General features: G+C 36.0%; 1 protein-coding gene and 1 long non-coding RNA gene across 25 annotated transcripts in view; both read right to left on the reverse strand.

The window, feature by feature from the left end:
• Window positions 1-27,594, reverse strand: part of DPH6 (diphthamine biosynthesis 6) — a 452,678-nt gene that overhangs the window by 256,088 nt on the left and 168,996 nt on the right. For 14 of the 24 annotated variants that reach the window (XR_012414744.1, XR_010588013.2, XR_010588011.2 and 11 more), the window contains 2 exons: window positions 26,309-26,403; window positions 17,839-17,926 (listed from right to left, as the gene is read on the reverse strand). Coding sequence is in view for 3 of the 24 variants with exons in the window: in XM_073995460.1 (XP_073851561.1) it covers window positions 17,839-17,926; window positions 26,309-26,403 (183 nt within the window). In the remaining 21 variants the exon portion in view is untranslated. Of the gene's footprint in view, window positions 1-15,236; window positions 16,533-17,838; window positions 17,927-26,308; window positions 26,404-27,594 lie in introns of those variants that run through there. The other 10 variants (XR_012414756.1, XR_012414753.1, XR_012414752.1 and 7 more) reach the window with 4 other exon arrangements.
• LOC141407175 (uncharacterized) lies at window positions 9,874-11,343 on the reverse strand. Its single transcript, XR_012414761.1, has 3 exons — window positions 11,214-11,343; window positions 10,229-10,267; window positions 9,874-10,038 (listed from the first exon to the last, which is right to left on the reverse strand). It is a non-coding gene; the product is annotated as an uncharacterized lncRNA (long non-coding RNA).

Raw genomic sequence — 27,594 nt, forward strand, 5'->3', positions numbered from 1 at the left:
TGGTATTAGGGTGATGTTGGCTTCATAGAATGAATTAAGGAGGGTTTCTTCTTTCTCCATCTTGTGGGATAGTGTGAAAAGGATTGGTACCAATTCTTCTTTGAATATCTGGTAGAATTCTGCTGTGAATCCATCTGGTCCTGGACATTTTTTTGTTGGTAATTTAAAAATAATCATTTCCGTCTGGGTATCAAATTCTTCTTGATTTAAGCTACGAGGGTGGTATTTTCCCATGAATTTTCCATCTCTTCTACGTTTTCTAATTTATGTGCATAAAGGTGTTCATAGCTGCCTTGAATGATCTTTTGTATTTTAGTGGTGTCAGTTGTAATATCTCCTGTTTCATTTCTTAGTGAGGTTATCTGGATTTTCTCTCTTCTTTTCTTGGTTGACCTTGTCAATGGTCTATCAATTTTATTTATCTTTTTCAAATAACTATCTTTTTGTTTCACTTATCTTTTTTTGTTGTTTGTTTAAATTTCATTTAGTTCTGCTCTGATCTTGTTTTCCTTTCTTCTGCTCGGTTTGGGTTTGTTCTTGTTTCTCTAGTTCCTTGAGGTGTGACCTTAGAATGTCAGTTTGTGCTCTTTCAGTCTTAGGGCTATGAACTTTCCTCTGAGCATCACCTTTTGCTGTATCCCAGAGGTTTTGATAGGTTGTGTCATTATTGTTGTTCAGTTCAAAGAATTTTTAAATTTCCATCTTGATTTCATGTTTGACCCAATGCTTATTCAGGAGCAGGTTTTTAAATTTCCATGTATTTGCATGGTTTTGAAGGTTCTTTTTGGAGTTGATTTCTAGTTTTATTCCAGTGTGGTCTGAGAGAGTGCTTGATATAATTTCAGTTTTCTTAAATTTACTGAGGCTCATTTTATGGCCTATCATATGGTCTATCCTGGGGAAAGTTCCATGCACTATTGAATAGAATGTGTATTCTGTAGTTTCTGGATGAAATGTTCTGTATATATCTGTTAAGTCCATTTGTTGCAAGGTATAGTTTAAATCCATTGTTTCTTTGTTGACTTTCTGTCTTGATGACCTGTCTAGTGCTGTCAGTGGAGTATTGAAGTCCCTCACAATTATTGTGTTGCTGTCTGTCTCATTCCTTAGGTCTATTAGTAATTGTTTTATAAATTTGGGAGCTCCAGTGTTAGGTGCATACATGTTTAGGATTGTGATCTTTTCCTGTTGGACAAGGAATTTGACCATTATATAATGTCCCTCTTTGTCTCTTTTAACTGCTGTTGCTTTAACATTTATTTTGTCTGATATAGGAATAGCTACCCCTGCTTGCTTTGGTGACCATTTGCATAAAATGCACTTTTCCACCACTTTAAGTTTATGTGAGTATGTGCTAGGTGAGTCTCCTGAAGGCAGCAGATAGTTGGTTGTTGAGTTCTTATCCACTCTGTGGTTCTGTATTTTTAAGTGGAGCATTTAGGCCATTTACATTCAATGTTAGTATAGAAATGTGAGGTACCATTGCATTCATTGTGCTCTCTGTTGCTTGTGTATTTTATTTATTTTTTGTTTTTGCTTTTTAACATGTATTTTTTTTATAGGTCCTGTGTGATTTATGCATTAAAGAGATTCTGTCTTGATGTGTTTTCAGGATTTATTTAAAGATTGAAAGCACCTTTTGGTTCTTGTAGTGGTGGCTTGGTAATGGTGAATTCTCTCAGCATTTGTTTGTCTGAAAATGACTGTATCTTTCCTTGATATATGATGCTTAGTTTTGCTGGATACAAAATTCTTGACTGATAATTGTTTTGTTTGAGGAGACTGAAGATAGGGCCCCAATCCCTTCTAGCTTGTAGAGTTTCTGCTGAGATATCTGCTGTTAATCTGATAGGTTTATACGTTTATATGTTACCTGGTGCTTCTGTCTCACAGTTCTTAAGATTCTTTCCTTTGTCTTAACTTTGGATGACCTGATGACAATGTGCATAGGTGAAGATCTCTTTGTGATGGATGTCCTAGGTGTTCTTTGGGCTTCTTGTATTTGGATGTCTGGGTCTCTAGCAAGGTTGGGGAAGCTTTCCTTGATTGTTCCCCCAAATGTTTTCCAAGCTTTTAGAATTCTCTTCTTCCTCAGGAACACGAATTATTCTTAGGTTTGGTTGTTTAACAGAATCCCAGGCTTCTTGGAGGCTTTGTTCATATTTTCTTATTCTTTTTGCTTTGTCTTTGTTGGATTGGTTTAATTTGAAGACCTTGTCTTTGAGCTCTGAATTTCTTTCTTCTACTTGTTCAATTCTATTGCTGAGACTTTCCAGAGTATTTCACATTTCTAACAGTGTGTCCAATGTTTTCAGAATTTTTGATTGTTTTCTTTTTAAGCTATCTATTTCCTTGAATATTTCTCCTTTCACTTCTTGTATCATATTTTAGATTTCCTTGTATTGGGCATTGCCTTTCTGTGGTCCCTCTCTGATTAGCTTAGTAGCTAACCTCCTGAATTCTTTTTCAGGTAAATCAGGGATTTCTTCTTCGTTTGGAGCCATTACTGGTGACCGTGTGATTTTTTTGGAGGCAATGAAGAGCCTTGTTTTGTCATATTACCAGGGTTGGTTTTCTGGTTGCTTCTCATTTGGGTAAGCTCTGTCAGAGGGAAGGTCTAGGGCTGAAGGCTGTTGTTCAGATTCTTTTGTCCCATGGAATGTTCCTTTGATGTAGTACTCTCCCCCTTTTCCTATGGATGTGGATTCCTGTGAGCCAAACTGCAGTGATGGTTGTCTGTCTTCTGGGTCTAGCCACACAGCAAGTCTACCTGGCTCTGGGCTGGTATTGGGAGTTGTCTGCAGAGTCCTGTGATGTGAACCATCTATGGGTCTCTCAGCCAGGGATACCAACACCTGTTCTGGTGGAGGTGGTGGGGGGTGCAATGGACTCCATGAGATTCTTAGCTTTGGTGGTTTAACGTTCTATTTTTGTGTTGGTTGGCCTCCTGCCAGTAGGTGGCACTTTCCAGAGAGCATCAGCTGTGTTATTATGAGGAGGAAGTGGTGGTGGGCGGGGCCCTAGAACTCCCAAGATTATATACCCTTTGTCTTCTGCTACCAGGTTGGGTAGGGAAGGACCATCAGGTGGGGGTGGGGCTAGGCATGTATGAGCTCAGACTCTCCTTGGGCGGGTCTTGCTGTGGCTGCTGTGGTGGATGGGGGTGAGAATCTCAGGTCACTGGAGTTGTGTGCCTAGGAGGATTATGGCTGCTTCTGCTGAGTCATGCAGGTTGTTAGACAGTTGGGGGAAAGCTGGCAGTCACAGGCCTCACCCAGCTCCTAGCAAACCCAAGGGCAGGTCTCACTCCCACCGTGCCCCCCTCAACACCCCCCAAAGCGCTTCCAGGCAGAGAGCAATACAGGCTTGAAAATCTACTTCAGGCTGTCTGCCTCCCAGCTGTGAAAGAAAAGGGCTTAGTTCTTCTCCTGCTTGTGGAGTCTGCACACCAGATTTGGGCCATTCCCCACATTCTCTCCAGAAGGCTTCTCACCCTGTTCAAATTGTTACAAAGTTCAGCTAGAAATTTGCCTCTCCCTGTGTAGTTTTACTCCCTGTTCCTCTCCCATTGGATCCCTGTGGTGCCAGGCAGGAATGGCCTGCTAGGGGACCCATTGAGCTCCCAAGGCCTTTCTGCTGCTTCCTCCACCCCTGTATTTCGCTTGGCTCTCCAAATTGACTCAGCTCCAGCTAAAGTCGGAAACTTCTCCCATAAACAGACCTTCAGTTTATCCAGTGGAGGTGCATGTTTGGGAGAGGAAGCTCTCCCTTTGCTACTTCTGCAGTTGGGGCACTCACAGTTTTTTTTTTCCTTCGGCGGGGAGGGGGGACTCCTGGGTCCTGCAGGAGCAGTCCGCTTCCTTCAGAGAGTCTCATTGTGTCTGTTTTTGAAGTCATCTTCTAAGTTTTTCAGTTCAGTCATTGTATTCTTCAGTTCCAGGATTTCCATCTGGTTCTTTTTTTAAGGTTTCTACATTTTTTTCAAAATTAAACTTCCCATTTTATTCATGTATTGTTTTCCTGGCTTCATTTAGTTGTCTTTGTTCTCTTACAGTTTATTAAACTTCTTTAAAATGGTTATTCTGAATCCTCTGTCAAGCAGTTCATGCATTTCCATGTCTTTAGGGCTGGTTATTGGAGCTTTATTCATTTCCTTTGGTTATGTTTGCTTGATTTTTTGCAATCCATGTAGCCTTGCATTGTTGTCTATGCGTCTGAAAGAGCAAACACCTTCTCCAGTCTTTACAGACTGGTTTTTGCAGGTAAAAAACTCCTCCTGCTGGGTCCCCAGATTGATAGGGTTGCCTCCAAGACCATGATTAACTGGGGCCAGAGCTGGGTCACATGGATGCTGCTGGGTCTGCAGTCAGGTACACAGTTGAAGGGCCTGTTACTGCAGGCACAGGTGGGCACAATTCCTGCCTGATACGCATCAGATGGGACTACTTCTGGAACCATGGTCAAGCAAGGTTGGAGCTGGGTCGCAAGAGGACTTCTGGGTCTGCAGATGGCAGGTCCATTAGTAGGGTATTAATAGGCATGGCTCCTACTAGACTGCCTATTAACCACAATAGATGGCGGATAGAGCCAAGTCACAGGGCTGCTTCAGCATTGCAGTAGGGTATGAGTTCAGCAGGCCTGTTACCAGGGTTATAAATAGATGTCTTTTGAAGGTAACATATGTGGGTAGCACTGCCCCCAGGCCATAGCAGAGTGGAAATGGAAATAAGTCACAGGACCAGTTTAAGGTCTGTAGCCAGATACCTCAACAGTATGCCTGTTATTGGGGGCATATATGGGTGTGTCTCCCAGAGGGTCCCTGGATTGGCAGGACTGTCTCTGGGCTATGGTAGATTGGGGCTAGAGCCCAGTTAAGGGCCACTTTATTTTACACAATTGGGTGTGAGGTCAACAGGCCTGCCACTGGAGGAATGAACAGGCATATCTCCTACCAAGTCCTTGGGTAGGCAGGACTTCTCCCTACAGCAAAGCAGGGATGCAGCTGAGTCACAGGTCTCAGGATCCACAGCCAGGACTAAGTTTGTGGGCCTTCTAAGGAAGGTATAAACCAACCTGATTCCTCCCATGTCCCCTGGCAAATGGGATCACGGGCAGGACAGAGACCAAGGGCGTCTGGAACTGAGACTACGGGAGAATAGGGCTGTTACTGACATGCAGCTGAGGCCACTGTCAGCTAGCCTGTCACTGGGGCATAGGCTAGTCTTCTCAAAGTGGCCCTCCAAAGACTTGGGCATCACTGGGGTTCTGCATCATCCTACCTGGATCCCAATGGTCCCACAAGGGCATTTTTGTCTGTGAATGTTTGCCAAGTTATTGTTAGTATTGAGGGATATGAGCTGGGAAACCTCATTTTCCACCCTCTTGCCTATGTCAATCTCTAACTTTCAACAGTTTGATTGTAATGTATCTCAGTGCAGGCCTTTTTAGGTTTGTCTTTTTTTTTTTTTGAGACGGAGTCTTGCTGTGTCACCCAGGCTGGAGTGCAGTGGCCGGATCTCAGCTCACTGCAAGCTCCACCTCCCGGGTTCACACCATTCTCCTGCCTCAGCCTCCTGTGTAGCGGGGACCACAGGCGCCCGCCACCACGCCTGGCTAATTTTTTTTTTTTTTTGTATTTTTAGTAGAGATGGGGTTTCACCGTGTTAGCCAGGATGGTCTCGATCTCCTGACCTCGTGATCCGCCTGTCTTGGCCTCCCAAAGTGCTGGGATTACAGACGTGAGCCACCGTGCCCGGCCGGTTTGTCTTATATTTAGTCCTTTGATCTTGAATTTGGATATCTACATCATTTCTCAGATTTGGGAAATTTTCAGCCATTCTTTAAATAACATCTCTTTTTTTCCCTCTCTTATCCTTCTTGTACTCTCATACTGTATAGATTGGTCTGCTTGATCACGTCCCATAAGTTCTTTAGGCGTTCTTCACTGTTCTTTCTTTTTTACTCCCTTTTTTATACTCTGACTCAAAAAATTCAAATGACCTGACTTCAAGTTTCCTGATTCCTTCTTCTGCTTGACCAAGTCTGCTATTGAACCTCTCCAGTGAATTTTTTGGTTCAGTTATTAAATTCTTTGGTTCCAGATTTTCTATTATTTTCAGTTTCTATTCCTTTGTTGATTTTCTAATTTAGTTAATGCATCATTTTCCTGATTTCATTTAGTTGTTTATCTATGCTTTCTTATAGCACATTGAGCTTTGAAATGATTACTTTGAATTCTTTGTCAAGTAATTCATATTAATAGGTTTTCATTTTAGGGCCAGTTTCTGAAGATCTATTTTGGGCCTATGATTGGGTCATATTTCCCTGTTTCTTTATGAGTCTTATTGTTACGTTTTTTGCATTTGAAAAAGCAAATGTCTCTTCCAGTCTTTATTAAGTGGCTTAACATAGGGGAAGACCTTCACCAGTCAACCCAGTTAGAAATTTTAGGTCCTCTTAAATCTTTTCTGGGGATATTTCTTCCCTGGGTTTGTGCATGTAATTTCACAAGGAGAGAGGTTTGCCAGTTTCCTTTTCAGAAGCTTGTAATCTCTTACTCTGCAGAGTGTCTGTTTGCAGTGCTACAGGCTCTCTGGAACCATTAAAAGCCACCGAGCTCTCTTTGCAGCATTCTCTTCTGTTCTCTGTGGCCCTCAGGAATCCAAAACATGTCAGTTCTGTCAGCACTCCAAGTCAGGAGAGACAGTAACCAGACATTTGGGAAGCCCTCTGAAAATCTGGAATACTGGACACATGTTCTGCCCTTCTCTTTCCCTCCTGTGGGAGAAACCATGAGTTGGTCACTTTCCCCCAAATCGGCAAGCTCTGCTGGCCTCCATCTTTATTATTGCCAGTTTTCTGGCATTGTAATATGCTTCTAAACTCTCTTTTTCACTTTCTAACATGTAGGTATCCAAAGTATGCCAGAAGCCTGTCTGCACTCCAAGTCTGATGAGACAGAAACCAGTCCCTTTAGTTATTGCCCCCAAAGAGTTGGAATGTACCTTTAGCATTCCACGGGTCTCCCAAGGGAGAAGCCATGATCTTTCTGATCACACCAAATTGTGCTGTTTTTGGGGAGGGGGCATCACAGTTGACACAAGATGGCTTTTCTTACCCAATGTGGTTGTTTTTGACTCTGAGCTTGTCTGGGGTAGTGTGACTTAACTAGCTTCTAGAGTTCTCATAAAGGCTCTTTGAAGGATATACTGTTGTCCCCATGGGGAAATACGGTCAGTGACTTCCTGCTCTGCTATCTTACTAGTGTATTTCTTTCTAGCCATCTTTTTTTATTACTGATTTTTAGCATAATCTTATTGTAAGATAACATTCCCTGTATAATTTCATTCCTATGACATTAGTAGACTTGCATTATGGCCCTGGATATAACTAACTTTTGTATAATTTCTAGTTTCCTTGAAAATAATATGTGTACTGCAGTTGTTGGGTATTGTGTTTCTATGTTTGTAGAATCAAGTTTGCTAATTGCACTATTTTAATTTTCTATATCCTTGATGATTTTGTCTGTTTTTAAAATCAATACTTGAAAGAAGCATGCAAAAATCTCAAATTGTGACTACAAATTTGTCATAAGGAGATCCCCTACTGTCAATTTCTGTTACACATTTTGAGGTGGTAATTATATATATACAAATTAAGAATTGTTATATCTTCCTGAAGACTTGAGCCTTTTAACATATTGCAGTGTACTTTACAATAATGCTTTTCATTCATTTTGTCTTCTGTTAAAAGACATCAATATAAACTCTCTTTTGCCTAGCTTCTGCATGGCACATGTTTTCGCACTCTTACTTTCATTCTTTCTGTGCCATTATTTTTAGTGGTGTCTCTTTCAAAGAGCATAGATTTGGGGTTTGCTTTCTAGTCAATCTATTTTTTTTTTGTCTTTAAGTGAAACAGTGGTGCATTTATATTTATTGTAATTATTGATATATTTGCACTTAAATATATAATCTTACCCTTGATTTGCTTCTGCTAGTTGCTCTATGCTTATTTTACTTTGTTTCGCCTTTTAAAAATTATTTTTCATTATTCTATTTTTTCCTTCTTCATTAGATTACATTATATTCATTTATATTATTTTAGTGGTTATCCTAGTTTATGACATGTTATCTACATCTATGAGGTTTATTATTAATCTCAACATTTGCCTTTTTTATATACAATGCAAAAACTTTAACCATTTAACCCCACTTCCCTAACACCCTCAGTTATGTGCACTGCTTTTTATTTAATTCTATGTAGATTTTAAACTCAAAGAGACATCATGTTATTGTTACATATAGTTAATATCTGCTTATATTTTCTCATGTTTACTCTTTTCATTTCTCATTGATCTTTCCTGCATCTCTGATATTCTATCTGGAATAATTTCCTTCTTCCTTAACAGCCTTTACTGTCCTTTGGTGTGGATATTTTCTGGAAACAAATTTTCTTAGTTTTTGTTCAAAAAATTTTTAGCTTCATGTTTTTTCCCAACATTTTTTGAGGAAAAAATGTATATATATGGAAAAGCCTAAAGGATTTTACAAGACCACCTATATATCCACTACCTACACTCTACAATTAGCACTTTGTTGTATTTATCATATACCTATCATTTGCCATCAATCCATCTTATATTTTTAATGCATTTCCCAGTAAGCTGCAGACATTACTCTTTATTTAGACTGTGTCATGTGTGTTACTAACTAGAGTTAAGTATTTATATCTTGAGAGAAAAATTACATACACCAAAATGGATAAACTACAAGTGAACTATGAAATAAAGTTTTACAGATTACTGTCATCCTGGAAATTCCTCCACTCTTATTCTTGAAGGATATTATTGCTGGGTACAGAATTCTAGGATGGCAATTATTTTCATTTAGCACTATCAAAATTTGATTTCATTGACTACTGTCTTCACTATTTCTATTCTAATTGTTGCTTCTTTGAAAGTAGCCTGTTTTTAACCCACTTTGGCTGTTTTCAATTTTTTTTTCTTCTTTTGTTTCCAGCAGTTTTACCATTATGTGTCTAAATATCTATTTTTATTTTGTTTGAGGTTCATAAGGCTTCTTGAATCTATACTTTTGTGTGTTTTGTTAATTTTGGAAGGCTCTTAGCTACTATGTTTTTGAACATTGCACTTTCCCCATTCTCCCTCTAGTCTTTCTGACACTTTAATTACATATATTTTTGACCTTCTATTTCCATGCCTCTTAATTCTTTTATGTGTATTTTCTATCTTTGCTTCTCTTCATGTTTCATTCTGAATATTTTCTTCTGATCTCTTTTCCAGTTCACTGAATTGCTCTTTGGCTATATCTACAGGCGACTGGAAAGACCTTAACCCCTTTTCTCAAACACAACTCAAACACAACTCACAACTAACATCTGCCAATGTGATCAAAAAGACTGGTAATATGACCCTCAACCTGGGCTTAAATCTGTCATTATAAATACTTCAGGATTCCTAGATTATGCTTATTCCCTAAAACCCAATCACCAAATCTATGGGTAGTGAGGCAACTTTCTCACCAACACCTCTAATGTATTTTATTTACTTTTCTATCTGTCTCACTCCAAAGAATACAAGCTCCATGAAAGCAATATTTTTTAGCTGTTCAGTTCACTACTGTACACCCAATGTCTAAACAGTGCCATGCATATAAGAATAAGCACTCAATAAATATGTTCTGAATGAATAAATCATATGAGGATTATATTTTATAAGAAATCACCAAACTGGAACTTTATGAAAACAGCAATCAGAAATTTTATTTCTTAACAACAGCAACAGTAAAAAGCTGAATTGGTTAGCATAACAACTAAGTAAATATAAAAGCTAAAAAAGAGACTCAATTGGAGTTTGGAAGCATTGATTGTTACTTTTATTATTATCCTCTCCCAAACTGGTAAGTCTTCCATAGATTTAGGCTTCAAAAACCGAAACCATCCTTGCGTCGCCCAGTTTGATTCCCGACACAAATGATATCATCACGGTATGGTGTTGCTACTACCAAAGTCCATTTACTAGAGACAGAAATGAGTCAAGTAGTCCTCTAACTATGGGTGAAACTGATTAATAAACCTTGATTTATTAATCTGTTCCAGTGACCATTTATAGCAACAGTGACCCAGTAGTACCTACAGCCCAGCACCCATTCAAGCCCCAAGTTGTATCATTTAGTTTTACAGCATTAGGTTTCAGACTGGTAAATACCTTGCTCCATCTTGCCAAATCACTTTTCTGCTCCTCAGCCTAAGGGCAAGAGTGGGGAGAGACAGGGTAGGAAAGTTGTGCTGAACCAAATGTTGGCAAATGAAAGTCATCGTTTATCTTCTTACTTTCTTTGTCCTATCTGTAAGGAAATATTTTGTAGGTTGTAGAGAGGCAGTTGCAGCATACCTCCATGGATGGGATCCTTGAGTTTATACATGTTGCTATGAGCAATGAAAGCAAATTCCCATGCACAACATACTCAAGAGGTCTACCATACCAACACTTTTAATCACCTTGCATGTGTGTGTGTGTGTGTGTGTGTGTGTGTGTGTGTGTGTATACACTTTTCTGAAGGGGTCTTTTTTTACACTTAAGATTTCAATCCTCCATTGTGAGTAATGTTTTCACCTGAGTTCAATGGAAAGTTTTAAAGGGCCCTACTGTCTTTCTACCAAGACCAGTGAAATGTTGAAGAATAACATTTAAGTGTTTATTTAACACTGGAACTCACTATACTGCTCTCTCTTAATTTTCTTAATCAGATATTAAAAAAATTAAAAATATATGCTCTTTGTAAGAAGTCACATTTTACAGATATATAAAGAATTAAGCTTCTCTGTTTACTCCCTTCCTGCTCACTTCCTCAACGAATCCAATACTATCAGTCTGGTGATTATATGCCCATCTCTTACTATGCTCATTCATACATAAATAAACATATAAGCTCCCGGCCTCCACCAACATTTTTAGAAAAACAGGATCATAACTCACACATCACTGTTTACCATGAATCAACATATTATGGCCAGTTCAGTTCAGATTAGCAAATGTCAGTTCAGATTAGCAGTTCAGATTAGCAAAACTAGTCAGTTCAGATTAGCAAAACTAGTGTTATCTGTCACTGTAATCATAACATTGGGAATAATGATTACCGTGGTAACTTCATTTTAATGTTAAGACTAGAATTACTGTGTAATTTACCTACCTTTATAGTAGATTCCATGTAGACCTAGTAGTTTTTTTAAACAGAGTAGGTATTCAAGATATATGCTGGATTGAAGAGAAGAATAAAAATACAGAGATGGCTAAACATTATAAAGTTTTTCAAGACCTTTGATGATATATCTCAAATAAAGCAAACTAAAATGAAAGAGCCAAGAATGGGCTGTCAGACTGATGATGTTTTTAAAAGTTACAACTTTTAAAAGTGTGTGCTTTTATTATTATATAAAATACGTAATTGTCCCATGAAATTATTTCAACAAAAAACGAACTTAAGTGCTGATTATAGGATACATTAGTACTTAGGAAATTATTTCAACAAAAGCACAATTAAACACTAAGTGAAAGTAGGGAACATTAATAAAATTGAGGTTAAATTCCTGTGAACTTTGTCTTTCTATATACACAATTGCTTTGCCAATAATTAATTTAAAATACTATTTTCCACAAAGCTGTCTGAAAATCTAAAACAACCTCATAAGGAAGAAAAAGCCTTCTGGGTAGTTGCAAGTAAAAGTCTGATTTTTCTGTTAAAGGTTATACATTTTAATATGATATTCTGATTGATTTATGTAAAGCTTTGGATTTTTCATTTTCTCAAGCCTGTCACTGCAGTGATATACGGTACATTTTACTATCAAGTTTGCCATAAGCAATAAAGTCGGGGCCCCAAAGAAATTTTAATGTATTTCTCCATTTTTATCCCACAGCTTTCTATTATTCGGTTATTTTGTTTAGAATCGCAGTTTAGTTGATATCATTTTTACATTCATATAAATAATTCAAGATTTTAACTTAAAGGTAAAATTTAAGTAGATTAATTATTTAATTGAAAAGTTTAAGGGTCATCATATGTAAAGTGAAAGTCTAAATGATAAATCAAAATTTACACTAACAGTATTTTTAAATGTTTTATTTTACATTCTAGTTTGCTTAAAGCATTTTTCTCTAACAAGATAAATGAAAAAAAAGGAACTAATTAAATGTCATATAATGTGAAATGGAGACACACCTGTAAGATTCTTTATGAATAAAAAAATAAAGTATGAAAATAACAACCAAATAAATTAAAAAGTTCTTATTGTAGAACTAACAGCTGTTACAGAGGTTATGAAGATGAAAATAGAACAGTAGTCAAGACATCTGTATGTAACCTAGTAGAAAGAATAAGTCCTTAAACAACTATAACTAACATAAAGCAGAATAAATAAGGTTATTTGCAACAAGAAAGAAAGAGAAACAAATTGACAGGGCAGTTCATCTCTTGTGACTAAAGGTATAAGAGTATTTGAGTTCAATCTTGCATAGTCTGTAGGATTAAGTAGTTAAGGAGAGAAGAAGAAAGGAAAGCTGGTAGGACAGAATAAAGCAAGGAAGGAGAGAAGCGAAGGCATAATCAGGGAGTGGCCATTGGTTCAGTATTACTAGAGCAAAGTGGACATGTAGGGGAATCCTGGGAGCAGGACTGAAAAAGGATGCTATGGCCATATGTCAGATAGCCTTCCATTCATGGCTAATCATCTTATTCACTTAGAAAATAACGAAGCACTATTGTGGAATTTTGCACAGGGAGTCATACACTAGAAAGAAAACCTATATGGCAGTGAAACTGAATATAGAGAATATGAAAGCAAGGATTTGAATTAGTTGTATCTTGTCCAAGAGTTGGGCAAGACACAAATTTAATGAGCGATAAGCATGGGGATAGAAATATGTAAGATACATATTAGGACTAGAATATAAAAGATTAGATAATCTGTTGAATATTCATAGTAAATGAGAGGATAGCTTAAGAGATGATTCCAACATTCTGTGCTTGAGTTACTGTGAGGAGAAGAGTTGTGTTAAATAACAAAAATAGGGAATAAAGACACTTAGAGAGGAAAATGAGTTCAAGTTTTGTATATAATGAGAACGACATGTATTGGTAGCCATGTGCAGCAGCTAGTCAGAAACAAGAACCTTGAGTTATGGAGAAAGTAGATATTAGTAGAAAGACTAGAAAGAGAGTGACTTGAGAATCATCTGGAAAAAGAGGTGGAAATTAAACTTGTAAAAAATACATAATTCCAGAAAAAGAAAATATTGAAAAAGAAAAGAATGGACCTATAAAAAGAACTTGCAGCATATGTGCATGCTGGAGGTAAAAAGAAGAGAAGCTACTGAAGAAGACAGGAGAAATCTCAAGACAGGCAGAAAAAAGTCAGACTAGTACAGAGGCATATGACCATTATAGGGGAAATTTTCAAAGAGATGGTGGCCCATATTATCAAGGAAAGGCATTAAGGATTATGAAGAATGAAAAAAGGCCAATAGCAGTTCATCAAAGTAATTAAGGTCAAGCTAGATTGCAAATGTGTTACAAAGCAAATGAAAACTGATGCAATTTAGAAAACAGATTGATTTTCAGAGTGGTATTCAGGGTACTGCATTTTAGATATTACTAATATTTAGGGTGGAATGTTAATTTAAGATATGTCTGAAATACAATGTGATTTTGATAAAACATGTAGAAGAGTACCTGACATTTTTGTTCTCCAGCATTTATTCATCTTTCTTTTGGTAATCATACTTCATTTTCTGTCTAAAGAATTCCTTCTCTACCACGTGGGTTAGTTTAGGAGTAAAGCTGGTGACTTGTGAAAGTTTAGCCCTGGACCCTGTGACTGAGAGATAGGCATATCAACTAACTCTGAATTCTCACCAAGAATACCACCTTCAAGCCTGTTATATGAAAAAAAAAAATTAGAAAAATCCCAAATAGTCCTAATTGAGCCAACATGTAACATATTAAGCCATAACAATGAAGAGAAAAAAGGTGCCTAAACAAAATTCCAATGAATGAAATCAAAGAACTAAACAAAGTGATATTCCATGTTCATGGATAAAGACTCAATATTGTCGTGAGGTCAATTCTTCCCAAATTGATCTTCAATTTCAGTCAAAATCCAAGCAAGTTTTTTTTTTGTGGATATGGAAAAACTGATTGTAAAGTTTTTATGAAGAGACAAAAAATGCAGAATGGTCAATACAATATGGAAGAAGAAAAAAGTTGGAAGATTAACACTATCTGACTTGAATATTTACTGCAAAGCTACAGTTATCAAGACTGTGGTATGTGCCAAAGAGACAAATCCATCAGTGGAACAGACTAGAGAGCTCAGAAACAGACCACACAAATATACAAAAGAACAAGGCAAAAAGGAGAAAAGATAGTCTTTTCAAGAAATGGTGCTGGAACAATTGAATAACTATGTTTTAAAAAATGAATCTATACATAGACGTTATGTCCTTTACAAAAATGAATTCAGAATGTATCACAAACATAAACGTAAAGCACAAAGCTATCAAACTTCAACAAGGAAATTTAGGAGAAAATCCAGATGACTTTGGATTTTGCAATGATTTTTTAGATATAATATTAAAAGTGTAATACTAGAAAAAAAGAATTGATAAGCTGGAGTTCCTTAAAATTAAAAACTTGTGCTTTGTAAAAGACACTGCTAAAAGAATGAAAAGACACAACATAGAATGGCAGAACATATTTGCAAATACATATTTGATAAAGAACTGTTATCCAAAATATACAAAGAACTCTTAAAACTCAATAATAAGAAAAAAAACCCCAATTAAAAATAGTCAAAACATTTGAAGAGACACTTCACCAAAGGAGATACACAGATGGCAAATAAACATGACAAGATGCTCAACATTATATATCTTTAGGGAGTTGCAAACTAAAACAACAACGAGAGAACACTTCAGACCTACCACAATGGCAAAAGTCCAAAATACCTACAATGCTCAATGCTGGTTGGGAGGTGGAACAGCAGAAACTCTTATTCATTGTTGGTGGGAATACAAAATAGTACAACTACTTTGGAAAACAGTGTGGCAGTTTTTTACAAAGCTAAACATAATCTTACCATATGATCCAGTAATTGTGCTCCTTGGTATTTACACACCTGAAAACTTAAAAACTTATCTTCACACAAAAACCTGTTCATGGATGTTTATAGTCGCTTTATTCATAATCGCCAAAACATGGAAGCGACTCAGATGTTCTTCAGTAGGTGCATGGACAAATGAAATGTGGTAGAACCAGACAATAAAATTTTATTCTACACTAAAAAAAAAAAAAAGCTACATATACATGACAAGATATAGAGAAACCTAAATGCATCTTAATACATGAAAGAAGCCAATCTAAAAAGCTATATACTGTATGATTTCAACTATATAACATTCTGGTAAAAGCAAAACTATGTACACAGTAAAAAGATCAGTTGCTAAGGGTTAAAGGAGAGGGAGGGATGAATAAGTAAAACACAGAGGACTTTTTAAGGCAGTGAAATTATTCTGTATAATACTATAATGGTTGACAAATGTCATCATGCATTTGTCAAAACCCATATTATGTACAACACCAAGAATGAACCCTCATGTAAACTATGGACTTCGGGTGATAATAACGTGTCAATGTAGGTTTCATCAGTTGTAACAAATGTACCACTCTATTATAGGACATTGACAGTAGGGGAGGCTGTGAATGTGTGGAGGTAGAGGGTATATGGGAAATCTCCACATCTTCTGCTCTGTTTTCGCTGTGAACTTAAAACTGTTCTAAAACATAAAGTTTATTTTTTACTAAAAGTTTTCTAAGGTCAACATAGGTAATACTGAAAAACAGCATTTTAAAAATCAGTGATAAAATAACTTGTAAGAGTTAAGGACATGCCTCATAATTGTCCAATAATGTTGAAACTCTTCAACCATGAATATATTTAAAACAAAAATGATAAATCACTTTGGCGACACCCAATAGAATAAGCTTGACTGGCTAAATAAAGTGACCATCTTTTCATCATTTTCAAATGCCTCTCCATCATGACATTATTGGTAGGGAATGCAGCAGGAAAGAGAGGAGGGAAAGAAACTAGTGTGATAAAAAAAGAAATGCTACAGAAATGGGGTTTATAGATGAAATAAAAGAAAAAAAAGGTCATAGGGAAGATGTGTTAACAAAAGAGAGTGAACCCCAAAAAAGTTGGCACTATTAATGAACACGCCATTGACATTTTCCCAATTAATAAATGGTTCCATTAACTTCTTCTATTGAAAGTATGTTTTTCTAAAAAAAAGGAGTCGTAATAAAAAAAAGAAAAAACTGTCATAGTAACTGAGAAAATACTGTGCAATTTTTTTGTACAGAAATGGTGGTTTAATGAACAATGTTCCGAAACACTTTTCAAAAATTATATATATAATTAGATGTTCTGTAGTTGTCAGGCACTGAGGACACCTGAAAAAAAAAGAAGGAAAATGCACCATATTTATTCAGTGTCAGTGAATATGACACTTCAATGATGTAATACTGTTATCTAAAATACTGTTATCTTCGCAGCCTATTTCAGATAACAGTATTACTTCTTTGAGGTATCATACCGAAGACTAATGAAATATCAAAACAACAAGGTGAACAGTGAGCTATTCGGGTAGAGTGGAACATAGAATGGCTGGAGTGTCTACACATGAATTCAGTGCTTTTGACTGTGTATGTGTACGTGGTAGCAAAAGTAGCAGAAAACTACAAGTTAGGGGTTCAAGTAAACCTGAAAAACATTTGGATAGTGTAACTTTATTCTTGTGGGGGTTACCAGCTTTTTGATAAAAGGTCACCAATAGTCATCATCCAGCCCAATTCCACAACCTATTTTCAATCCTGCCCACTGTCATTCTTCTGAAGAACTGGCACCAACAATTATCCTCTCCTGCAGAAACCCTCTCATCTTGAGATTTTTGGCATTACCATTCTTTTCCTACTTTTGCCGAATTCTTGTTAATCCTCTTACTCCTTCAGATTTCCTATGATGTAAAATATGTAACTGTGGGTGTGCCTCAAGACTTGGGGGAAAGAACACTAATTATACATAAGACATTTTCTAATCCGTTTCTGTCACTACACTCATTTCTTCACATAATTTCAGCTATCATTTTTATGGTAATTAATATAAAGCAACATTTGAAGGATCAGACCTCTCAATCAAGGAATATAATCCAGAACTTTATTCCACAAGGTGTCTTTAAATTAAAATTTTACTGTTATCTTGACAGCATATTTAAAATAAAACTCTTTATTGTAATTTTGCTTCACTTTCATCTTCCATTTGTACTTCTCTTTTCCTGGATATTTTTGTAAAGGTTTCATTTCTCCTTTTCCTCTCTTAACCTTTGAATAATGACGATCCAATTTAGCCTCAAACCCTTCCCCTAATGCTTATGTACGGTAACTTAAATGTGATCCTGCTAGATGATTTAATATTTGGTTTTATATTGTCCTCTCATTGTTTAATGTATATACTATTCCCTTTTTAACTGACCTGCAAACTTTTCATGAGCGTAATATCTTTTGTATCATATATAACTCTCAAAACTATAAGCATTTGTAAAATTCTTAGTTATTGACTGAGGAGCTGGAAAAAAAAACACTAATGATAAAAATCAATTTTCTTTTTCCTGTCATCTGTTGTTACAGAATTATATATGCAAAGCCAATGCGTATATCTCAGTTTTCTATCAAAATCACTGTGAGTCTTAGATTTACTTGCCTTGTCCTCCAAGTGCAATTCTAAGAAGCGTAGATAGGCCACAGGTGCAAATGCATCAGCTGAATGCATGACTACTTCTGACGAATCCCTGAAATACAAGAATTTTATAATACATTTATCTGCTACAAAAATTGTGACAAATCACTCCTACTGACTAGAGGAGACTGAACATTCTTGTTGTATATTTATTTCCATTGGTATATAACATGTAGTGATTAATAAATATTTTTAATAATCCAATATTTCACTGGGAAAAGGTTCAAGCTTTTAAGAAAAAACAATGAGGCTTTCTATCTTCATAAGAACATAAGAGTTCAACTTTCAGGTTCACTCAAAGCTCTCTGAACAATTTTAAGACTTAAATTCCTGTTCAATTTCATTTTCACATATTTGCTTGGCATACGCTAAGCATTAAACATTAGTGCTTTATCTTCATTATTCTTTTCATTTTCAAGAGGTAATTCATTCAGTGTTTCACCCAAAGTCTCAATTATCCTTCAGAAAAGCAGTACTGGTGATGGTTTTAAGCTCTAGATGAACTCTTCACACTGCAGTATCATTGCTATTAAAATTGATTGTCTGACATAGTAATTACCACATTCAGGTAAAATGGTATGAACTGCATGCTGGCACCATGTGGATACATGCAAATTAACTTGATTTTTATCAAAGATACCCTGTAAAGCACATATGAATAACTAAGATTATGTGTAAAGTTCTAATAACTAATTATTTTTTATTATTTATTGAGAGTAATAATGTTTTGAACTTCAACTGAAAATTTAAAAATAGAAATTCCTCATATCACTTTAATGCCTTGGGAAATACTTCTGTTGTTTATTTTAATAGTTAGCCTTTTGATCATTATAGTACAGCAAAATAAATCCTGACATTGACTTTTTGTCGCTAATGTAAAAATATTTTTGAATTGACTTCTATCATGTAAAGTTACTCGGTGGCAACAGAAGAAATCTCAAAATATTTGGATCCAAATTATTAAACTTTCATAAGCAAAATGTTTACTTTCCACTTGAAAGATCAAGAAAAAAGTACATTTGATGATAAGAAACCCCAATTATCATTCATGAACCTTTAGTATCAAATACGTATCTTTCTAATGCTTAGAAAAAATAACATTAAAAAGGCTTCCATGACATTAAAAGGAAAGCAACTTATAACAGACATAGAATCATTAAAGATTCAGCATCCTGATGGAAACATATAATTTGCCTTCACAGTCTACATCAACCAACAATGCCTCCAGGGATGATGAGGAGGAGCAGCACAAAGAGAAAGTACAGACAAGGCCCTCCTGCTTGCTACCACCTGCCCCTCTGGCTTGACCCCAACTTGGTTTGTTAGCCCTAGTCTTACCATTTATCCATTTCCTCCACAGTTGCCTGCTCTGGTCCTATCTTGGCTCTTGAATCAAACCTCAATTCCTATTACACAATCTTACTCTTAAATTAAATGTCAATATATCTGTTCCAGACCTTAGCCTTGGACATTGACCCTGAGCCTTAACTATGTCTAATTCAGGCAGCTTGGTTTTGATATTCTTGACAATGGGGTGTGCCAAAACTATAATTAATCTGCACTAATACTATCTCAGTAGAAAGGGTTTTAGGTCCTCCCTTCTCACATCAGTTATCCCCACTAGAAACAGAGGTATGACAGCAAATAGCTTAAATGATCTGAAGCAGGATTATTATCCAGAGAGAATATATGACATTCTGAGCACTAAATGAAGACGACTGTGGTTTTTATAAATTCTATTAAATTCATAATCTCTAATTGACTAACATCATTTCATTCACTTATACAAAGCAAGAGTCAACCAGGAGAGACTAGATTTCAAATGAACAGCTTTTAGTTTCAAGCAGAATAATACCACTCACTATTGCTCTTCTCTCTCATATAGTATCACAATGATACTCAAATTTCAAGGAACTCTGATCTCTGCTTCATGGATTTCTCTGAATCCTGAAAGCAGAATCTGTCAGAATATCCTCAGATTAATCCAGAAGACAATTGTGCCACAGCAAAAATGCTTCCCAGCTGGCTGTCCTCCTTTCCTTTCTCCATTAATCAGTGCAGCAGTTACCGCCTGTCACATAGCTAGGTCTTTTCCACAGCCAAGAGCAGGCCCATGTTCTCTTCCATTACTACACTAGGCTCACCCCTACTTAACAACATTAAATGGGCAGCTGGGTTTGACTTGGGCTTCTCTTCCTTGATACCAGCCTCCTGAGGTGTGGGGTCGGGCCCTACCTCTCACCTCAAAAACAAAAAAAAAATGGTATTCCCTCTTGAGACTCAGCCATGGTCTTTGTCTCCACCTCTCCTCTCAAAGGACAACTATGCTAGGCTGGGACTGAACTACTGTTTACCTCTCTTGCTCAAACATATGGTTTCTGTATTCACTAAAAGGTATACAGATATCCCCGACGGACTCACACTTATCCTCAGACATCTCAAATGTTATTTCCATGAAGCCTTCCCTGACATCCTCAGACACTGCTAGTTTTCTCCTTTATGTGCTTAGTATCCCATTTATAGCCCTTTCATAACACATCCACTACATTATAATTACGTGTGTGTGTGCCTTTCTTTTGAGAGAGGAACCAGTTTTGTTCATCTTTGTCTGCCTGTCCCTGTTCTACCCCACCCGGAGCTCTGTATAAAGTACACTGTCTAATATTCATTATATATTTGTTGAATAAATGAATGTACATTTAAACTTTGTTAACTATCCTCACAATTGCACACTAATTAGTGAAACTATCAGAAACTCGCGATGATTTTTCAATTACCTATCTTCATGTGAATATAGTCATGCACCACACAATGCTATTTTTGGTTAAAGGCCGTCTGGGTATTACGGTGGTGCCATAAGATTATAATGGAGCTGAAAAATTCCTATCACCTAGTGACATCATAGCTGTCATAATGTTGTAGTATAATTTTATTTTTAAAAGGAATTTAGTGTAGCCTAAGTGTACAGTGCTTTTAAAGTCTACAGTAGTGTACAGTAATGTCCTAGGTCTTCACAGTCACTCACCACTCACTCACTGACTCACCCAGAGCAACTTCCAGTCCTGTAAGCTCCATTCATGTTAAGTGCCCTATACAGGTGTACCATTTAAAAGTGTTTTCATATGATATTTCTACTATACCTTTTCTATGCTTAGATACATTTAAATATACAATTATTTACCACTGTGTTACAGTTATTCAGTCTCCAGTACAGTAATATGGTGTCCAGGTTTGTAGTCTAGGAGCATATGGCCTAGGTGTGTAGTAGGCTATACCATCTATATTTGTGTAAGTACACTCTGGTGCTTGTGAAATGACAAAATTGCCTAACAATGCATTTATCAGAATGTTTCCACATTGTTAAGTGTCTCATGACTGTATACACTTTCTCATACATGCATACTGCATATATAAACATATTCATGTATGCATATATATATATATATATATACCAATAACACTATATGATATCTCTACCATAATAAAAATAAAGATTAGTAGGACTGAAAATTTAAATATAAGGAAAATAGCTCATAAATGTAAATACATTCTCAGATGATACAGAATCAGTGTAAGAAAGCAAATAAGATAAAGTACTTGCTTTATCCTCATTTTGAAACACTGCATTACTGTGTTCTGTACCGAGTTACGCCTTGAGGGGCAGAAAATACGAGTAGATGGAGATGAAAATGAGGATAAAGTGTTTTAACCATAGGATTTGGTTCTTCCTTTCTTTTTTCATTCTTATTCTTCCATCCATCCATCCATCCATCCATCCATCCATCCATCCATCCATCCATCATCTATCCATGCCATTTATGTGGCAACTTTGCAGCAGTAATACAGTGATATTGATGAATAAAATAGAACTATAGAATTGTCTCAAATACTGACATAAAAACATACACACAAACCAAGAGAAGAAAATGATTACTTTCATTAACAGAACCTTAAGACTTTAGTTATTAACATACATATATATGTAAACTAAGTAATAAGAGAGCAGGTTTCTAATTTGAGGACCTACAATTATCCTTTTCTCTTAAAAGTTAGGCTATAATTCTTCTCAGGAGGGCTTCTGAGGGAAAAAGCTCATTTTCTCATCTCATAATTTGTATCTAGAAGTGAATGACTTCATATATTAATGGACACAAAAAGTGACTTGTAAACTGTTCTAGGTAAAAATGTAAAAAACTATTTCCAGACAAAGGCTGTTATACTAGTCTTTCCTAAAAACATTTTAAAATGTCAATTGGAATTTGGGCAAAAAGTATCTCATAATAAACTTCAATTTATTTATTATTTTTTATTGTTATTCACATTGTATTTTTTTTTAAGAGATAGGGTCTTGCAATGTTGCCCAGGTTGGAGTTCTGTGGTGCAATTACAGACGACTGCAGCCTCAAACTCCTGGCCTCAAGTGATCTTCTTGCCCTGCCCAAAGGGTTGTGATTACAAACGTGAGCCACTGAACCTGGCATAATAAACTTATAGAACCAAATTGATGTCTCTAAATTAGTTTATTATAGAAAACAGTTTCAATCGTGGAATCTACAAAGAACTTAAACAAATTCACAAGAAAAAAACAAACCCATCAAAAAGTGGGCAAAGGATATAAACAGACACTTCTCAAAAGAAGACATCTATGCAGTCAATAGACATATGAAAAAATGCTCATTATCACTGGTGAGAAATGACAATCAAAACCACAATGAGATACCATCTCACGCCAGTTAAGATTGGCAATCACTGAAAAGTCGGGAAACAACAGATGTTGGAGAGGATGTGGAGAAACAGGAACACTTTTACACTGTTGGTGGGAGTATAAATTAGTCCAACCATTGTGGAAGACAGTGTGGCCATTCCTCAAGGATCTAGAACTAGAAATACGATTTGACCCAGCAATCTCATTACTAGGTATATACCCAAACGATTATAAATCATTCTACTATAAAGACACATGCACACGTATGTTTACTGCGGCACTATTCACAATAGCAAAGACTTGGAACCAACCCAAATGTCCATGAACAACAGACTGGATAAAGAAAATGTGGCACATATACACCATGGAATACCATGCAGCCAGAAAGAAGGATGAGTTCATGTCCTTTCAGGGACGTGGATGAAGCTGGAAGCCATCATTCTCAGCAAACTATCACAAAAACAGAAAACCAAACACTGCATGTTCTCACTCATAAGTGGGAGTTGAACAATGAGAACACATGGACACAGGGAGGGGAACATCACACACCGGTGCCTGTCAGGGGTGGGAGGCTAGGGGAAGGATAACATTAGGAGAAATACCTAATGTAGGTGATGGGTTGATGGGTGCAGCAAACCACCACGGCATGTGTATAACTATGGTAACAAACCTGCACGTTCTGCACATGTACCCCAGAACTTAAAAGTATAATTTAAAAACAAACAAACAAAACCCTGAGGTGTTGGTACAACTGCATACTCTCTTGGGACTTTAAAGGAGAATCTGTTCCTTGCTTTTTCTAGCTTTTAGAAGCTTCCCACATTTCTTGGCTCATGGCTCCACGTCTCTCTAGTCTACTTTTGTTGTTACATCCCCTTCTCTGACTCGGACCCTCCTGCCTCTTTCTTCTAAGGATCCTGATGATCACATTGGCCCACCTGGCCCCTCCCCACCAAAAAAAGATATCTAATTATAATCAAAGAAATCTGCATGCAAGGGGAGGGGGGAGGGATTGCATTGGGAGTTATACCTGATGTAAATGACGAGTTGATGGGTGCAGCACACCAACATGGCACAAGTATACATATGTAACAAATCTGCACGTTATGCACATGTACCCTACAACTTAAAGTATAATAAATAAATTAAAAAAAAAAAAGAAATCTGCATGCAAAAATTTATTTTTTCTCACCTTAGAGGTAGTCTTTTTTTTATAAAAAATAAAATGTCATTTGAATCAGATGTTTGAAATGGGATTCCTAATAAATGATTAGTTGCATGCTAACTGTGGCAGACCACTATTACATCAAATGTAACAAAAGTTATTAAATTTGTCCCCAAAATGAATTCTAAATGATTGGATCCAAAATTATTAATACTCAATTGTTAAAACACAGTTATAGGAACCAAGCTCATCTTTTAATTGTATTATATGGAAGACTGTATCTAAATAATATAACTTTCATTCACATACAGTTTTAGAAGGCACAAAACATGTTCACTCACATCTTTGCATTTATTGTATATCAGGCAGGTATGCTTAGGACATTTCAATTTTAAAGAGGAGGGGAGATTTTGTTTACATTAAGTGATATTGTTTTTCTGCCAATTGAGGATATTTCCCAACCTATAACTTCAAGTTATAACCTAAGAAAGGAATATATATAAGTATGTAAAACAGCATATATAAACAAAAATAAACAACAACAAATTACAAATTAGTCCAACAATATTTAGCACATAGCCTAACGTATGCTCTGACAAGTATGGGAACAAGCACTGGAGGCAATGGCAGCCAAAGCATATAAAAATGAAAGGATTTAGCAAAGTGGTAAGAAATGAGAAGGCAATCTAGAGAAAAGGTATCACAAAAGAAAAGTATGAAGCTGAAGTGAGGCATAGCTTATGAAGAAAAAAATAAGCAAAGAATATGCGTAAGTATCAGAATGAGATTGGTGATTGACTCACAAATGAGTAAGAATGAAAAGACAGGGTTTCCTTTGTGTTTACAAGGTACACACCTGCATGGTAGCACCTATCACTTATTGTCGATTTGCCTGTCCATCTCCTCGGTTACAGGAAGAACTCCTACAGAGCAGGGCAGCAACTTGCGGAGTTCTACTCACGCTTTGCAGTGAACAGCTCATTTTAGCACTAGAGGGTTCTAACCACCTTCCCTGACAACTTCTCTTTAACAGCATGAGTAATTCCCTTCATGCCACTGTCTCTATCAGGCTTAGGTTTCCTTGTCTACAAAATGAGGAGGTTGAAAAGGATTCATGTTCTAGGTCTAAAGTACTATGATAAACAGATCTTCTGGTTATGTAGAGTAAAGCAGTACATGTCTTGTAATTCCACGTTGCCCATAAAGACTTTCAGGTGCTCTGGGTGCTCAATTTGTCTGGCAAATGGAGAAAGTATTATTCTTTGGCATGTTTTCCTCTTATTGCTGTGCTTTTTTTTTTTTTTCTAATTTGGTTAGTCCCATATTAATAAGTAAATATATCCCAAATTTTCTACTACAATTTCACCCTAGCATGCAAATGTTTTTCTTGAATAATATAACAGTATTATTTCATAGAAGTAATAACTTATCAAGAGTTGATTCATTAATTGTTTTGTGATCATCATGGGCAAAAAAAATATGTACTCTCCCATGAATAAACTTATGACTTATTTTTTACCACCTTGTATTATAATTACACACAGATGTCTTTTTCCACTGCTTTGAAGGCAGAAACTATTTCAACATCAGTGGTGCCCAGGAAAACACTTTGGAGGTAATAGGTACTTGATGAGTATTTGTCAAATAAATAATGATTATGGTGATTATTAATGGAAAAGAAATTAGAATAATATGAAAGAAGCAAGAGTGCATGAATACTGCATATGGTAATGAAAATGTCTTGTCATATTATACAAAATAAATGCATTTTTTAAGAAAATCCACCTAGAGTTGTTGTCTTAATTTTCTTAGATCACGCCTTCCGTCATTATTAATATGTACAGAGGTTAAGTCTTAGTGTTAGAAATATTGAAGCCTTCCATTCAATCAATCTTTTCCACAATGCATACAGGCTTAAGAAAAGCAGACAAAGTTCTCTTAGCATATAAAAAGAGCAACATAAATTAGAGCATGGATAATAAGGTAACAAACTGAAGAAAGTTTCTGTTTTTCACTACACTAATTTTAACAATTTATGGCAAACAAATCATACTACTCACCATCAACTAAATTCATTTTAAAACAAAGTTTATTTGTAAAAATAACCCCAAATAACTGAAGAGAAACGTTTAGCATTACCATTCTAAGTTGTTAAAGCCAGGAAAAAGAAAAAAGAGGATGGAGTTCATGGAACCCACAGGCTACTGATGTGGCAGTTTATCAAATGTAGCTGTAATGAAAGATAAATAATACAGGCAATTCACACTTCATGAAAGGATAAAAGTGTCAGTGTGTAGGTACCAGTTTTACTGCAGGCCATAATCAGCAAGTAAACGAAAGTGCAATGTCTAAAAAGTTTATAGTCTTCTATGAAGGCCTCGTCTTGTCAGGTATTGATTTAGGTATTCAGACGACTTCACTGGTATTAAACAAATTGAGTGTTTGTGAACTTAGAGGACATGTTCTATTTTTCCCAACAAAAGTTGCCTCAAGCTTAATGTTAAGTTGCTTCCATCACTTAAATTTATGGGGAAAAAAAAGAAAATGCTGAAATGATATCTTACACAATTATTTTCTTCTTAAATAGAGGGCAATCCAAAGTGAAAGTTTCATACTCTCCACCTTCTCCACAAACATGTACTCCATACTTCTTAGAAAGCTGAAAATAGGAAAACACAAAAAACAAGAAAGAAGTTTGAAATTAGACAGCATAAATGCTATCTTATTTGGTCCCAAAAAATCCATACAAAAAACTTTAATTCCAAAATAGTTTGCAAGGTAAGGAAAACTAATTATATTTCTGCTTAAAACATGTTTAAAGTCATTTCAAAAATGTTATCATAAGGCATAGGATTTCTAAGAATGCCAAAACTCTTACAAAAAAATAACATTAAGATTATTGTAAATTTGGGGAATGACACTAGCTTTGGATTCAAAGCTAGATTCAGTCACAAAGTAGTAAACAAAAATGTATGCAACCAAATTGGGCTCCCCCAACTCTTTGCCTTTAAGTGGAAGGAATAAAAACATTGTGTTTAGAGAATTTCTCAAGAATACAGAAAAAGCAATATAAGGCTTTTCCTTAGGCCCATGAACAAAAAGAAGTCACATATAGGTTTATTATGCTTGCAGTTATTATTAGGAAAGTTCCAAGGGCACTGAGAACTAGTAAAATTCCAAAGCTGCAGACAAGCCTTAAGAAGGTCCAACTCCAAGAAAGGCTGAGTAACTTACAAATTTGTCTAATCAAACCTGAAATTAAAACAAACAAACAAAAAAAACCAAGCAGCAAAACAAAAAAACCTATGATTTGCATTAAATATAAGCCATACTATTTAAATAGTCTTGATATTGAGAGTAAAAAAATCTCCTATCTGTCTGGCATACGTCTGGCATCAGTGCTGGGGAGCACTCTCCTTTCTACTGTGTGCTAATGACCCTTTCTAACAACTTTCCACCAAACGAACCTTCTAGTCGCATCTTAATGACTTATGACCACTCTCTTTATGTGGGGAGTATACCTTATCATTTATTAGCATTCTTTCATTAGAAAATGTTTTACTGAAGTTCTACATAATTTCTGTAATCCACCACCAAGGAATAACTAGAGTTTTTAAACTAAATTTAGTATAGTTATTATCCCATAGAAGTGGTTCTCTTAGTCCCTAGTAAAATAATGTAAGCTGCTATGTTAAACCAAAATATTACCATTATAAAATACTCATATATCCAAGAGGTGACTTATTAAAATCTGGATGTACCCAGTGATATTTTCAATTCACATAAAATATTTCTATCACATTCATTTGTTCAGTCAGTTCTTCGACAAACACTTTTTGAACAATAATTA

Source organism: Macaca fascicularis, chromosome 7 (genome assembly GCF_037993035.2).
Source record: "Macaca fascicularis isolate 582-1 chromosome 7, T2T-MFA8v1.1".
Classification (NCBI taxonomy): domain Eukaryota; kingdom Metazoa; phylum Chordata; class Mammalia; order Primates; family Cercopithecidae; genus Macaca; species Macaca fascicularis.